The sequence below is a fragment of the Thunnus albacares genome, chromosome 11 (genome assembly GCF_914725855.1).
Source record: "Thunnus albacares chromosome 11, fThuAlb1.1, whole genome shotgun sequence".
NCBI lineage: Eukaryota > Metazoa > Chordata > Actinopteri > Scombriformes > Scombridae > Thunnus > Thunnus albacares.
In genome coordinates, this window is record NC_058116.1 from 23,657,632 (window position 1) to 23,672,001 (window position 14,370).

The 14,370-nt window shown below is 41.6% G+C and overlaps 1 protein-coding gene across 3 annotated transcripts in view; it reads left to right on the forward strand.

The window, feature by feature from the left end:
- Nucleotides 1-14,370, forward strand: part of LOC122992104 (neuropilin-2-like) — a 98,951-nt gene that overhangs the window by 37,480 nt on the left and 47,101 nt on the right. For all 3 annotated transcript variants that reach the window (XM_044365702.1, XM_044365704.1, XM_044365703.1), the window contains exons 4-7: nucleotides 382-609; nucleotides 3,476-3,631; nucleotides 3,720-3,889; nucleotides 8,008-8,163. In XM_044365702.1, coding sequence (XP_044221637.1) covers nucleotides 382-609; nucleotides 3,476-3,631; nucleotides 3,720-3,889; nucleotides 8,008-8,163 — 710 coding nt within the window. The remainder of the gene's footprint in view (nucleotides 1-381; nucleotides 610-3,475; nucleotides 3,632-3,719; nucleotides 3,890-8,007; nucleotides 8,164-14,370) is intronic.

Here is a 14,370-nt window from a genome sequence, read left to right on the forward strand (position 1 = left end):
ACTGCATATTCACCTTCTAGATGTTTCTCACCAAGAACATTAACTGTAGTTAAAGAACATAATGTGGACTCAGAGTTAATTGTATAAAGCCAGGCATAACAAGACTGGGAATTATGAAATTGTGTTGGCTATTTGTTTGAAAGCACTCTTCTCTGGACAACAGCACCTCTGGGTGTCTTCCCAGCATTATTTCATTAGTTCTAAGTATAATGACTGTCTACAGTGTCTACTCTGTTTTCTCAAGAAATTTCTTAGGTCTTACATTTTTCCAGACCTCAGTAAATTTGACCCAAAGGAGGTCAACACAATCAGCTATTAATGTCTATTTGCAGCAAAACGTGTCTCTTAATATACAATCCTCTCTCTGTGTCTTCATCCCAGGTTCGGACTGTTCCCGTAACTTTACAAGTCCCTCAGGTCTTATTGAGTCCCCGGGCTTCCCCGACAAGTACCCTCACAACCTGGAATGCTCCTTCATCATCATCGTCCCCCCCAGCATGGATGTAAGCCTTACCTTCCTCACGTTTGACCTGGAGAACGACCCCCTGCCGGGCGGAGAAGGGGACTGCAAGTACGATTGGCTGGAGGTGTGGGACGGGCTTCCAGGAGGTAAGACACTGATCAGATTGTTGTGTTTTGGTTTTGGATCATGTAATCTTCTAAAGATGGCAGTGATGTTGGCAATAGCTACGGTAAAAGTGTGCTAATGATGATGATCTTGATGGAGTTGTTGAACAATAACTCTGCCATATTTTGAGGCAATGCACTGAGCAAAGTGAAAATGGTGTATACTCTGCCCTGCCTACATCATTATTGACTGAGGTGGAGTAGCAACTATTTTAGTAGCTATGCGTTGGTAGATGAAAGCTAAGCTTACAGGCAGAATGTTGGTGCCTACTGTGGAGAATAACTTTTCATGGGGAAAATAAAATAGGAATTGCTGAGAGGAGGGAGAAAAGAAGGGGAGGTGAGAGCGGTAGGATATTTCTGGTCTAGTTGCTAGAAGGACTGGAAGAGTTTAGAAGAACAAATCTGAGACACAAAGACCTTGGATCCAGTTTCAAGAGATGGCAGAGCTAGAGAGAGAAAGAGGGGTGCAGTGGAAGGGCTACGAAGAATCCTCCACCGCTGGGAAGATTGAACAAAGGAAGGAGATAAATAAATAAAGGCAAGAAGACCTCTGGTCAGCCTTCAAGAAGAGAGTTGGGAAAGAAGAGAAACAAGATGATTTTAAGGGAGTTCAGCAAGTGGGATTGGAAGAAGAGAGAGCGGACCAGAAGACCTTCCCTCAAGAAGAAGCTACAGTATTTGTCTTTGGAAAACAGATATTTGCTGTAGTATTTCACATAATTTTAGTTTAGTTTTTGATCGTTTTATTTTGTACTTTGCTGCATGATACATTCGTTCTTCCTTTTTTCTGCCACCAATAAAATTACCATTCATTATTTTCACTCTTACAAACTGATGTCCATGCTAAATTCTCAAATTTTGTAAGGTACTTAAAAATTACCCAGCAAATACTGAATAGCATCAGTAGAGGAAGAATGCAAACAATGGTCCTTTTCTCCCCATGAATAACTTTACTGTAGATTGGAATTTAGTCCCTAAGGGAAAGAAAAGTCAGATCAGGACATCTTCACTTCTTTTTTTTTCAAGGGATTTAATATAAGACAGGAGAGGTTAAGCAAAGTTGAAAGTGGAAAATGAAGATGATCAGAAAGGGAAAAATATAGGGGTGGAAGAGAAAAGAGAGGATGAAAGGCTTCTGCTCTGAGTGACGGGGAGAGTCTACAAGAAGGATAGCAGGATGAAAGGAAAGGAAAGTGAAATGAAGTGGGAGGAGGTTTAAAGGGAAGGAAATATACAGGATGAGATCCAGAGGTGAAGGACTTCTAGTTTAGTTTCACCCTTTTGCAGGAGTGTAGGGTCGTAAGCAGGAAGAGAGGACAAAAAAAGACAAGCAGGAAAAGGAAAAAGAACAGCCAGATATCTCAGTTCTGACTTCATGAGAGTAACAGCCATTAAGCAAAGAGAAACTACAATAGGAAGAGTTTGTGTCTGCATGCAACCTGCACGTGTGAGTGCATATGTTTCCCCACCAGGCAGGGGTTAAATCCTATTGTTGTATCCCAGCCTATTTTTACCCTTGCTGATAAAAGGACAACTTAATTGCTTGCTTTCAATCCCACCCGTCCAAACGGGAGTTCACTGATCCACATACCACATTATGAAACTATTAAGGGAGGCAATGGCATTGGTATCATTGTGTGTTACCACACATGGGTTTGCAGGGGTCAGACAAGGGACAAACGTGTATTCTGTCTGTTTTATATGGTGCTGAAATTACATCCATAAACACAGAGGGAAACAGAGAAACGAGACAATGTTGGCCTGTAAACTAGATTTAATATTAAATCCTAGACAAAAAGATTAAATTTGTTTAACCAGAATTTTATGCAAACATGGGTCATTTGTTTATAGAAATCATTTCTGTGGACTTTAAATATTCTCTTCTCTTCTCTTCTCTTCTCTTCTCTTCTCTTCTCTTCTCTTCTCTTCTCTTCTCTTCTCTTCTCTTCTCTTCTCTTCTCTTCTCTTCTCTTCTCTTCTTCTCTTTCCCCACCACTAGCATGAAAAAAAGTGATTACTGTTATTTGCTCAAGAGCCCTATTTCTAATATCCACCCATTCCAAAAGGGAAGGAAAAAAAATCAATAGCACTGATCGATCGCTGGCTTTTTTCTCATCTTCCACCTCCTCGTCCTCCTCCACAGGCCTCCTCATGTGTATATCTGTGTGTGTGTGTAAGTGAGTATTCAGGGAGTAGCAGGATGAATCTACTATCTTTTGCTCCCACCCCTTCTCACACACACACACACACACACACACACACACACACACACACACACACACACACACACACACACACACACACACACACCCCAAGGCTCTAGATCACACTCATCTGTTTGTGTTGACACATACAAGTTGCTGTATTAGAGGAATCACTTAGATCCTTGGATTTACACACACACACACACACACACACACACACACACACACACACACACACATATATATATATATATATATATATATATATATATATATAGTACACAATGTAAAACCATGTCCAGTCAAGAGATAGCACTGATATATGATGGTGATGACATGAGAATGTGGAGTCAAGAGCAGATGTCAGCAGAGGAGGAAATGATAGAGATAAAGTAAGAGAGGAAAAAACAAGTCAAGTAGTAAAGGATATAGACAAACAAATGAGAGGATTAAGGGATGAAGGGATTGATAAAGGAATGAGAAATTCCTCTTGATACCTCTAACTTCTTGTGTACAGATAAAGCAATGTGTAATGAGGTAAAAAAAAAACAAAAAAAAAACAGCAAATGATGACATATACTGTATCATTCTGGTAGAATTGTAAGTGACGGCTAGTCTATCATGTCTTGTCTTTTTAACAGTGGGCCCTCTTATTGGTCGATACTGTGGGACCAGGGTGCCTCCTGAAATCCAATCATCTACCGGGATTCTCTCTCTGTCTTTCCACACCGACATGGCTGTGGCTAAAGACGGCTTCTCAGCTCGATACAACATGACACACAAGGAAGTCAGTGAGAGTAAGTATAAGTTAAACCTGCCTATTTTCTTTTACATCAAAATATGCTAGAATATTAAATCTGAATCTCCTCTCCTCTCTTCTCGTAGCTTTCCATTGTAGTAACGCATTCGGTATGGAGTCAGCAAAGATCACAGACGACCAGATCACAGCTTCATCGAGTTTCTACGATGGACACTGGCTGCCTCGCCAGGCCAGACTCAACTACAATGACAACGGATGGACGCCCAATGAAGACAGCAACAGGGAATACATACAGGTAAGCGTTTGTTGCAAAATGTGATTGAGAAACAGGTGAAAGTGGGATTCCTCTTTACTTTAAGTTAAATAGATCTACTCACTCACACACTTCTACTCTGTTCAGGCAGTTAAGAGTTTGTTGAATATTTTCCTCTTATTGCTTTGTGCAAGAACAAATATAAGAGAAAAATGCTGCTAAATTAAAATCGACCAGTAAACTAAAAGACAAATAATGGATACATGTAGAAATATTCTTTCCCAAATTCACCGAACTAATACCCACTACTCAAGAGGTGAGGTACACACTGTGCAACTGTAAGGGCTTATTTTTAGTCTGTTTTCAAGTTTTTCTACAAATGCAAGCCCATAATGCTGAAATACAGAATCATACTGAAGAAGCAAACTCTACCTAAACTAAAAACAGATTGCACTGTTATTTTAACAGCATCTTTTTCCTTGTGTTGACATGTCGCACATAATAACTCTACCACAGCTATATTTGTGTCAGTGTATGTGTGGCACATGCAGAGAGAGAGAGAGAGAGAGAGAGAGAGAGAGAGAGAGAGAGAGAGAGAGTGGGTTGTGTAGTTATATCAAGGTTTAGCAGCTAGATGCCTGGGTAAGGCATTGTTTCCCCTGTATTCTATCAATGTGCCAACTTTATGCCATCCTCTTGCCAAGCCTGAGTTATGAGGTTGTCTGGGTAAGGGGGGGAAAGGGAGTGTGATGTTCATTCACCTCTCAGACAGAAATGGATTCAAAGCAGCCAGCAAGGCACTTCTCAGTAAGACACCAGTAAACAACAGCTTATCTTCTTGGGTGTCACAGTCTTGTAGCATCGCAAAGTCAGCCTACAGTACAATTTTTACTTTGCTAACAATCAAGAAGTGCTTTCCTTCATTTAGACATTAACTTTAACCCTTCCCACACCTAACTGGACAAACACTGGGGTGCCTGTTGTATAAACTTGACCAAAATAGTGAATAAATCTGAATCAAGTGTGACAAAATACACAATTCAGATATCATTTTACAGAGTGAAGAGAGCCAGTAACTTCATCACCTTAACTTTCCTTATAGTGCTGACTGGTCTGGCTGCAAAGTGCTTGATTCTCAGTTTTCCTGACCAAATCTCTCTGCACAGTCACACCACAAAAAAAACTGAGCTCGCAAAATTTAGGCTTGCTGAAGCTAGCCTACCAAGGCTAAGGTCTTCCATCCTCTTTAAAGGCTGTATTTAGATAGCTCCAGATATAATTTCAGTTCTAGTGCTCAGTTAACACTGATGGGATCTGTCTTTTGCCCAGAGAAACAAGAACCAGACAAATTACTTTTGCTGCTATCTGCACCTGACTGTCAACTTTTGGACAGCTTCTCTCATTATAATTTGTGTATGGAGAGCACATCCTCCATAAATGTGTAGGAACAATATCACAATTGCAGATAGCTAGGGACAGATGTGTATTAGAAGCAGTAGTTCTGACTGTTAGAGATCCACTGTGGCCAAACTCTGGGCCAGCAAACACAGGAAGGGACTGCAGCCATGAGGCAGCACGAGGCCAAGGTCCCATCGGTCTTGCACTTCCTCCCCTGCAGCTGACAACTAATTCTCTCCAGCCCACTTGCAAAATTAGCTGACATTAAAAAATTTGCTTAGTATGGATAAATTCTTGAAGGACTCCTTCCATATTTTCAATATATATACATATATTTTTACATTCAGATTGCCTGTATAATCCTCTCAATCCATGGAAGGACCCTTGATTTGGATTCTATTGTTTGTGACACATCAGATGTTTGCATAAAATTGGCTTAACAGTTGGCTGGAAATGCAGCTTCTACTGTACCTCTTTCATGTTGTCTCTCTGTTTCTCTCTGGTCACCGGTGTTGTGGTTGGGTCGCTGCGTTCCACAGAGGCTCTCAGCTGTTCCCCTGCGTTAACACCTAGCAGAGAGCGAGGCCCCCGCATGTGTGTGTGTGTGTGTGTGTTTGTGCGCATGTGTGTGAAACAGCTCCTGTCTTGACAAGCAGCTGTCATAAATGCCAACGTGCCTCTCCTTCTTGCATCTTGCACCCTGTGGTCTCTCTCTCTCTCTCTTATATCTGAGGGTGTACGTGTGTGTTCATGCATTTGTGTTTGGCTGTGTGTGTGTGTGTGTGTGCTTGTGTGCTTGTGTGTGGGTGTGCATATGTGTGCCCATGCGGCTCAGGCATGTGTGTGTTGCCATGTTGGTTCAAGGGCCACGTGTGTGGTTTAAATCTCTCTCTAGGGGTGCTTTCGCCAGTTAGGGTTATGCCATTCTATTCTATTCTATTCTATTCTATTCTATTCTATTCTATTCTATTCTATTCTATTCTATTTTATTCTATTCTATACTGGCGTGGTCCAGTGAGGTGTGGTGCAGATTGATGATGTGAATGCTGGTGGCTCCATTATTCTAACAGCTCTGTGATTGATGAGGAACCTTCCCGGGGAAGGCTCACTTAGCATCTCTCTCTCTCTCTCTCTCTCTCTCTCTCTCTCTCTCTCTGTCATTTGTTCTTCACCTCCTTCTCTTCCTTCTCTTCCTTCTCTTTCTCCCTTACTCCTCACCCCTTCTTTTCTTCTCATCTGTTCCTCTCCTCGGTTCCGGACTATCGATTAGTTGTCTAGGTGGATCTGTGTCTGGCCCTAAGCGTACAGGCCTATGTGTGTGTGTGTGTGTGTGAGTCTGTGTGTGTGTGTGTGTGTGTTGGAAGTAATCTAAAACACCTGTCTCTCTGACAGATAACAAACGCAGCATTTTACCTCCCCCAGTGTTTTGTACTATACCCCTGTAGGACACACACACACACACACACGCAACCACACACACACACACACACACACACACAAAACCAGTGCACACACAACCAGTTCTGATTAATCTACAGGTTTCAACAGCTCTAATGGAGGAGAGTAAATGTCATAATATACAGTAGAACCTTTCTCATCTTCTGCTCTTTATTTGTCTGCATTCCTTATTCTCTTCCATCGAAATTTTTGTTTTGTAAAGCACAAGCTTGGATTTGTAATCACTGTCCCAGCATTTTGACTTGAACTGAGAGCTTTAAAATGCAAAATAAGCCTCAACAAAGTCATGTTAAACTTGAGGAGAAAGTAGTCTACATATAGTGACAAACTACTTCAGGTTTTCAGCGATGTAGAGCCCACTTAGTCATGTTAAAAATTAGTTTCACAGCAGCAAAAAGTTACAGGAAATTGATATCCTGTTTTGCTGGGTTTCTTTTAGTTGCCAACAATGCTGATTATAATCCTCAACGTAGCTATATACTTTCGTTCAACGGTATTTTCAAACCTACAACATTTGGTCCATTGAAGCCGACACTGAAGCAGTGTCGAAACAGATTCCCTCACAAATTGAAAGAATCCACTGAGGTATCTTTTTTCTTACTTTCTATTCCACTTGATCCTTTCATTTTTGCAACTGCGGAGCAAAACAAATGCGTATCTACTTGAGGGACCTTGGAATGAAGGAGTTTGAAGCCTCCATCCAGCACACAATGCTGTCCACGTATAATGCAACACAGCTAGCAGCATGCCAGACACGTAGCGCAGCATCCACAATCAGGATGGGGAGGTGATTATAGCTATTGTATGGGAGGAAATTAAAATGAGCCCCAGGTCATTACTATCGATCTGCCAGGAGAGAGGCACAGAGAGCAAAGAGAGAGAGAGAGAGAGAAAGAATAGAGGGGGAAAAAAGGAGATGAGGAGGAGCAGAGAGGAGGAGAGGGGTGAAGGTGAGAGGGAGATGCTGATAAGTTCAACTGTATATTTGTGTGTTTATGTCTTTTTTTACACAGTTCACCCTCAGTGTGAGGACATTTTGGCGGAGTTATGTTCAGTAAGATTTAGATGATTTCGAAATTTTTCTTTGAACTTGACACTTATTGTTAGTTTAGTTGTACTTCCATTGTTTCACTGTATTTTTGTTTTTTGGTCAACCAATTTTCTTTGCCTGACAACAAACATTTTAGTAGAGTGGGTCCATGAATGTTTGTATGAAGACAGAAAAGACTATGTGTGCACATGCAATCGTCTGTGGATGTGTGCTAGGTGATTTTAATGCTTTCTCTGTCTTACCCCGCCAACAGGTGGACCTCCACACTTTGAAGGTGCTTACAGGCATCGCCACACAGGGCGCCATTTCCAAGGAAACACAAAAGTCTTACTATGTCACTACGTTCAAGCTGGAGGTCAGCACCAATGGAGAGGACTGGATGGTCTACAGACATGGCAAGAATCATAAGGTAAGCTCAGTCACATTCACAAACACACACACACACACACATAGAGTGCTTCCACATGCGCACATATTCCTGCCATGGGAAGGGCCACAAAGTCGTTAGGGCAACTAGAGAAAGTCTGGATGTTCTTAGGTGACACAGATGCCTTGACATGCACACACATGGACGAGGCAACGGGAAATCTGAGATGGAATATATGCAGCAAGAGTTGACCACAAGCCCAAAATTCAACCCGTGTCTGCAATTACAGCCGTTCCACCACCGTTCAGTTGGCTTCATTTAAGGGTTTACGACCAAGCCAGAATCAGCACACGTCCCCAAGCTCCAAGTGATACCTTACATCATTGCATGCAACTACATTTACACTGCGCAGTCTGCTTTTCACATCCCATCTGGTTTCAGTTATTTACTGGTCAAAGTTCTGCCTATTGTTGACCTGATTGGACTGGTTTCTAAGCTGTTTCTCTCAGAGGTGTTAAGGCATGATGTGTCATCAGTTAGTGTGCTACAGTCTGGGGGTTCTGTGTAGAAATATAGCAGATGGTAATGAAGGTCTTTAAAATGGTTGCAACTGCAATTAAAGCAGAGGAGCGTTCCAGCGTTGTTCCAGTGGTTGCGGCTGGTTTTTCCATCACAGCCGTTCTTCCCCCTGCTAGCGGTCACACATGTCCTGCGGTCTAACGCCACGTCTAGCTTTAGCCTATAAACCCTTATTCCTTCATGAACAATAATGCATGTATGCTCACTCACAGATGCGTACATACAAATGCTTCTCAAAACTCTGAGAGGGAACAGGAGATCTAGTCTAACCATCTGGGTTTCCTCCGTGAACTGCAGATTCCATAAGGCTTATAGCTGCAGCTAACTCCCAGAGAAGTGATTGATGGATAAAACATAGGGAGATGTGGAGAAAGGCAGTTAGGGGGAAAAAAAAGTCTTGATAAAGGAAGGAGAAATAGTAAGTCTTTTAATTAAGTTTACAGATATTGCAGTACATTTTCTAAGGTTAGGTTGAATAGAGAAATAATATATTTTGAATGGTTGTTTAAATGGTGCATTATGCAGTAGTAAATCAACACATTTTGCCGTCATTAGAAAGAATTATGATTTAAAGAAGGTGAAATGACTCAACTAGTCATTCAGTTCACCACTCAGTCAGTTGTGTTGTCAGTCAAATAGCAATTTTCTTTTGTCACCAGGCTAAACAATAAAAATCCAATATGTAAAATGGATTAATGATTATGTTTTGAGGTTAGTTGTTGGTGTCATTACCCATAATCCCCCCTTGATTCCCTGATAACCCTGGAAAGACGCTTCAGGGCTGAGACACAGAGGAGTGTGTGTGCATGTGCATATGCATGTCTGTGTCTTAGAGGAGGATTGGTTTAGATTAAATCAGCGGCAGCTTCTGGTAGAATAACCCTCCCTTGTCTAGCAAACACACACACACACACACACACATAAACACACGTGCTAAAAACCTCTAACCAACTGCCAAGGGTCTTTTGAGCCGTTGGGCCCCCCGGTGAGTTCAGTCTGTGCAGTAATCTCATGGTTCAGCTCTGGGTCGCCACTCGTGTCATTTGATCCACTACTGTATATCACTGTTTTATGGGTTTATTATGGACATTAACTAGATATATATGTATACTGTATTACAATATGGTCTTTATGTTATGGTGCTTCATATTCTGAAGAAGAGGACACGAAAGAAGAAGCAGAGTGAAAAGTTTGAGGAGACAACTAAAAAAAAAAAAAAAAAAAAAGATGTAGAAGGTGATGGTCATTTATCTGATGATGAAACGATGGTGTCAGCAACCTGGTGTCTGATGTCCCTTCTCAGCTGACATACCTCAGACGGCGAGTCAGCAGCGGCCTTGCTATCCTGACTGTCTATGTTATCGTTTGGGGTGTAAGTGAGAGTGTGTGTTTTATTAAAGAAAGATGAATAAATCACTCAACAGCAGTGGCCAAGAAGATCTTTTGGCAGACTGTTTTATCATTAGGGTGTGTGAAATGCTGCGTCTGCATTTAAAGGATAATTCAAGGAAATCGTTTTTATAATTGAGAGCAGAGCCTGACTCACTTAATGCAGGGATCAAGTGTAAGCATGTCATATTTTTCTTCGTCTGAACTTGAAGTTACACAAGAATTATTTATTTATAGCATACCTTTGAGATTTTCTACAGACACCAGCAACATAAAAAGTGCCCCCCCCCCCCCCCACACTCCTTTCCGCTTAACTTGTTGAACCTGCTCTGGACTGTCCATCTATCCATCCATCTCTCACTTGACATTTTCATTCACTCACCCCCTTCACTAGTTCTCTCAAAATCTCTTCATCCATCAAACCCTCCCATCTTGTCTACTCTCTTACTCTCTTCACATCTTCATTCACCTTATCCTTCCATTCTTTTCCATCTCTCCTCTTTTCCTTCCCTTGACAGTCCATCATTCTCTCCGTATTCCCTCCCCCCATATGTTTCTGAGAAAGTCATCATGGAATACATAGTTTATGCTGCTTGAACAAATGACATTCTGGTTTGCTACAGTGATGGGTTTGTCTGTGTGTGTGTGTGTGTGTGTGTGTGTGTGTGTGTGTGTGTGTGTGTGTGTGTGTGTGTGTGTGTGTTAATCTAGAAGAATTGTTGAATTAGTGCTTTATGAGCAAGAGGCATTGAAGGAGGACAAAATTTAATGGGAGCCACATGGACAGAAAGAAACACAAAGTGTGCTCTCATGCAAACACACACTTGAGCACAACACAGTTATTTATATATGTGCATAAAAGGAACATACACAAAAACATGCATGCATGTGGACAGATGTATGTTTACAACTCTTTTTTTTTGTCATGTGTTAACATTTGTCTCAGATCAGTAACTCTTAATAACGTAGACAAAGTGCACACACACACACACACACACACACACACACACACACTCGATACACACACTCTACTTTCTAACATCTGGGAGCCGGCCCATAGGGGCGGCGCAACTGTCACACAACATCATGATGATTTGTGTGATCTGTAATGTATTTGATAATGTCATTAAAGGCCTGTTGTGAACCAGATGGGACATATGGAATACATGTTAACTTACAGATTTTTTTTTTCAGAAAAGGAGAAAGTAATATTCTTACAGCATTTGTTCCTACATTCAACTGACAGGTTCAAAAATGACAGATACTGACTCCAGACATGCACCCGAGAAAGAAGGGGAAGGAAACAGACAGATGGGCAAAGTAAAAGACACAGAGAGACACACAAGCCGGATGATGTTACAAATCATTATTGCAGAAGCAATATGTTGCATTGTGTTTCTATTGGAAAAAAAAGACAATTTTTCACTTTTTAACTTTTCCTGGTTTTGTCTTTCTTATCATCTCCTCTCTTCCTCCTTTTTGATGATCAGGTCATGTCAGTTCATTCGACTGCTCATGTAAACTTGCATTAAATAGGAAGAGAAAAAAAATAATGACACTATCTGTATAACTTGAACGAGCGTATGATTCGGTGAATAAAACTGGCGGTGGGCTTGGTTATGGGAGGTACATGACAAAAGAAAAAGCAGCATTTTTCCATGACTGAGGTCTCAATTTGAGAAATTATGTCTCATTGTCTCAGTTTGACTTTTTGTCTGGAAGACTTTGAGACGTTCTGCTGTAGAGGTGCATTTAAGCTCGACGTGGTACAAATGTCATTACATAGCCCTACTGAATTGCTGCAGGCAGTGCTGTCTGTGGCCATTACAACACTGGACCTTAGCCAAGACTTCCTATTCCCACCTTAGAGTGTGGGAGGGAGGATGGATAGAGAGAGAGAGAGAGAGAGAGAGGTGGAGGAGGGAGATGTAGGTGGAATGAGAGGGAGGGAGAGCAGGGAAGGAGATTGTGATGAATGGAAAGAGTAGTGAAGTTAAAAGAAATTAGCAGAGAGAGAAAGAAAGAAAGACACAAGCAAAAGGTCGAGCGGTTTAGTGACTGCTGGACCGCTGAGAGAGAGAGAGAGAGGAGAAACTGAGCGATGCGGAGGGAGGAAGAGAGTTGTAAACCAGAGGGAGAAAAGCGAGGTTCATAGGGGAACAAGTGAGTGAAGGAAACAGGCAGAAGGGGGGGAAAGAAGTGTACACAAGGGAACCAGGGAGTAAAAGAAAGAGGGATGGACAGATGAACAGAGGCAAGGAGGAGAGGAGGAATAATGAGAATAGCAGACAAGGGTGTTGACCACAAGTCCCTCTGGATAGATCAGAGGTCTCAGCAACGCAGCCTGGGAGGATGTCAGGAGAAGGGAAAGAAAATAAAACGACAGAGTTGAGGGAGGAAGGCTGAGAGGTGAGGGAAAGGCAGGAGGGAGAGTGAGGTCAAAAGGAGAGAGGCAGAAAAGAGTTTGTGACAAATGAAGGAAGAAAAGCCGAGAAAAAAAAGAGAGGGAGGGGACAAAGGGGCATATTATAGGGGTGCCATGTGTCATTTGGTTTGTGAGATTTGTGGATTGTACTGTCACATACACACACACACCATCACATAGGATTCTGCTGTCGAACACAGGTTACCTCCCTGAAGTCTATGTGTGTGTGTGTATGTGTATATGTCCTTGTGTGATGAAATGAGAGGAGATGGGGGGGTGTTTTACTATTTTATAACTCTATCCACACATAGTCACAAAACACACACACACAGAGCACGGACATTTGAATAATTCAGCGTGTCTACGCTGGTCCTCGCTGGCTGACTGACTGTGGCCCTGCAGGCTCATGACATGGCCACACACACACACACACACACACACCTGTTCTTCCCTTTCCCATGAGGTGAACATATTCCTCGTCATGCTCTTTTTCTATCCTGTAGCGCTAGGTTAGCCCCCAGTTAGTCGCCTTTTGACTACAAACTACCGTAGAAGCAGCTACACAATTTTGTGTCCTTCTGCCTCGCACACGATTGTTATTCAGAAGAGCAGGAGAGTGTAAATAAAAGAGAAAACAGTATTCATTCCACATTTGTCACCTTTGAACTTCGCCGAGGGATGAAAGTACTATTCGAATAGGGATCTTTTGATTGGGATTGTTCTTGTAGCGTTGTGTTAAACCACATGTCTGCTTGTCCGTGTTGGCCTATTTGTGTGTGAGAAAGAGAGAGAGAGAAGAGGTGTAAAGGCTGTTCACCCCACAGCGTTCCCGGTGTCAGCTTGCCTCGTCTCTTAACATCAGACCATTAACAAACCTGCACGAAACACACACACACAGTCCATTAGCTGATTGTTATTGAAGCCTTTTAGACATTGTTAACAGTGAATTTAGGAGTTTAAGACCTCCAGGATGCTACGTATCCTCTTACACCTCCTCACTGTGGATTCTCACTGCAGAGCCAAAACCTGTGGGGGAGGGGCTTTATTTTATACCCAGATAACATTTTGTGATCACTAGTGTTCTCAAGTTATGTTTAAACATTTGTCTATTGTCACCTCTAGTCAGTTAATCAATCAAATTCATTATGTATTCAAAGTCACAGGTTGACATCAGGGTGACACCACTTACTATGATGTACATTATCGACCTACATCATAATGTTTTAGTCTGACCTAACAGTCTAAAAACAGCTGGGTTTAGATATATGGCTCTTTATAAAGCAAAAACAAATAAGTTACACACATTACACATTGTTTAAGTGATGACATCAACATGAATTTATAAACCAAACAGAGTGTTAACGGCTCAATATTTAGTCACATGGCAGAAAAGCCTTTAATTGCTTTTAAAGTGGTGTTTGTTCAGCATTGATTCAGAATATTTTGAGAGACTATTCATTAGTCATTATAAAGATATTCTGTGTCTGTGGTGGTGCTGTGGTATCATTTGATTCTACTATTCTACTACTATTACTATTCATGATATAATAAAGGGGAATAATACTTGATTGTCTCGTCTCGCTTGTAAGTCGCTTCGGATAAAAGCATCTGTCAAAATTACGAAATGTAAATGTAAATGTGCGACATTTTTAACAGCGGAAGGTTTGCTTTTGGCAGCAGTTGAAATAGAGTTGCAGCCCTGTTTGGTGACCCTGAACAAAGCTGATCAGACATCAGGTTCATATCCACAGACTGCTTTGATATCTCCGCATGTGATGAAGATCCAATTTGGGTTCGAAACATTGTACTTTTCCTGTAATGTAATGTAATTGCTTACATGGACATCATGTATAGAG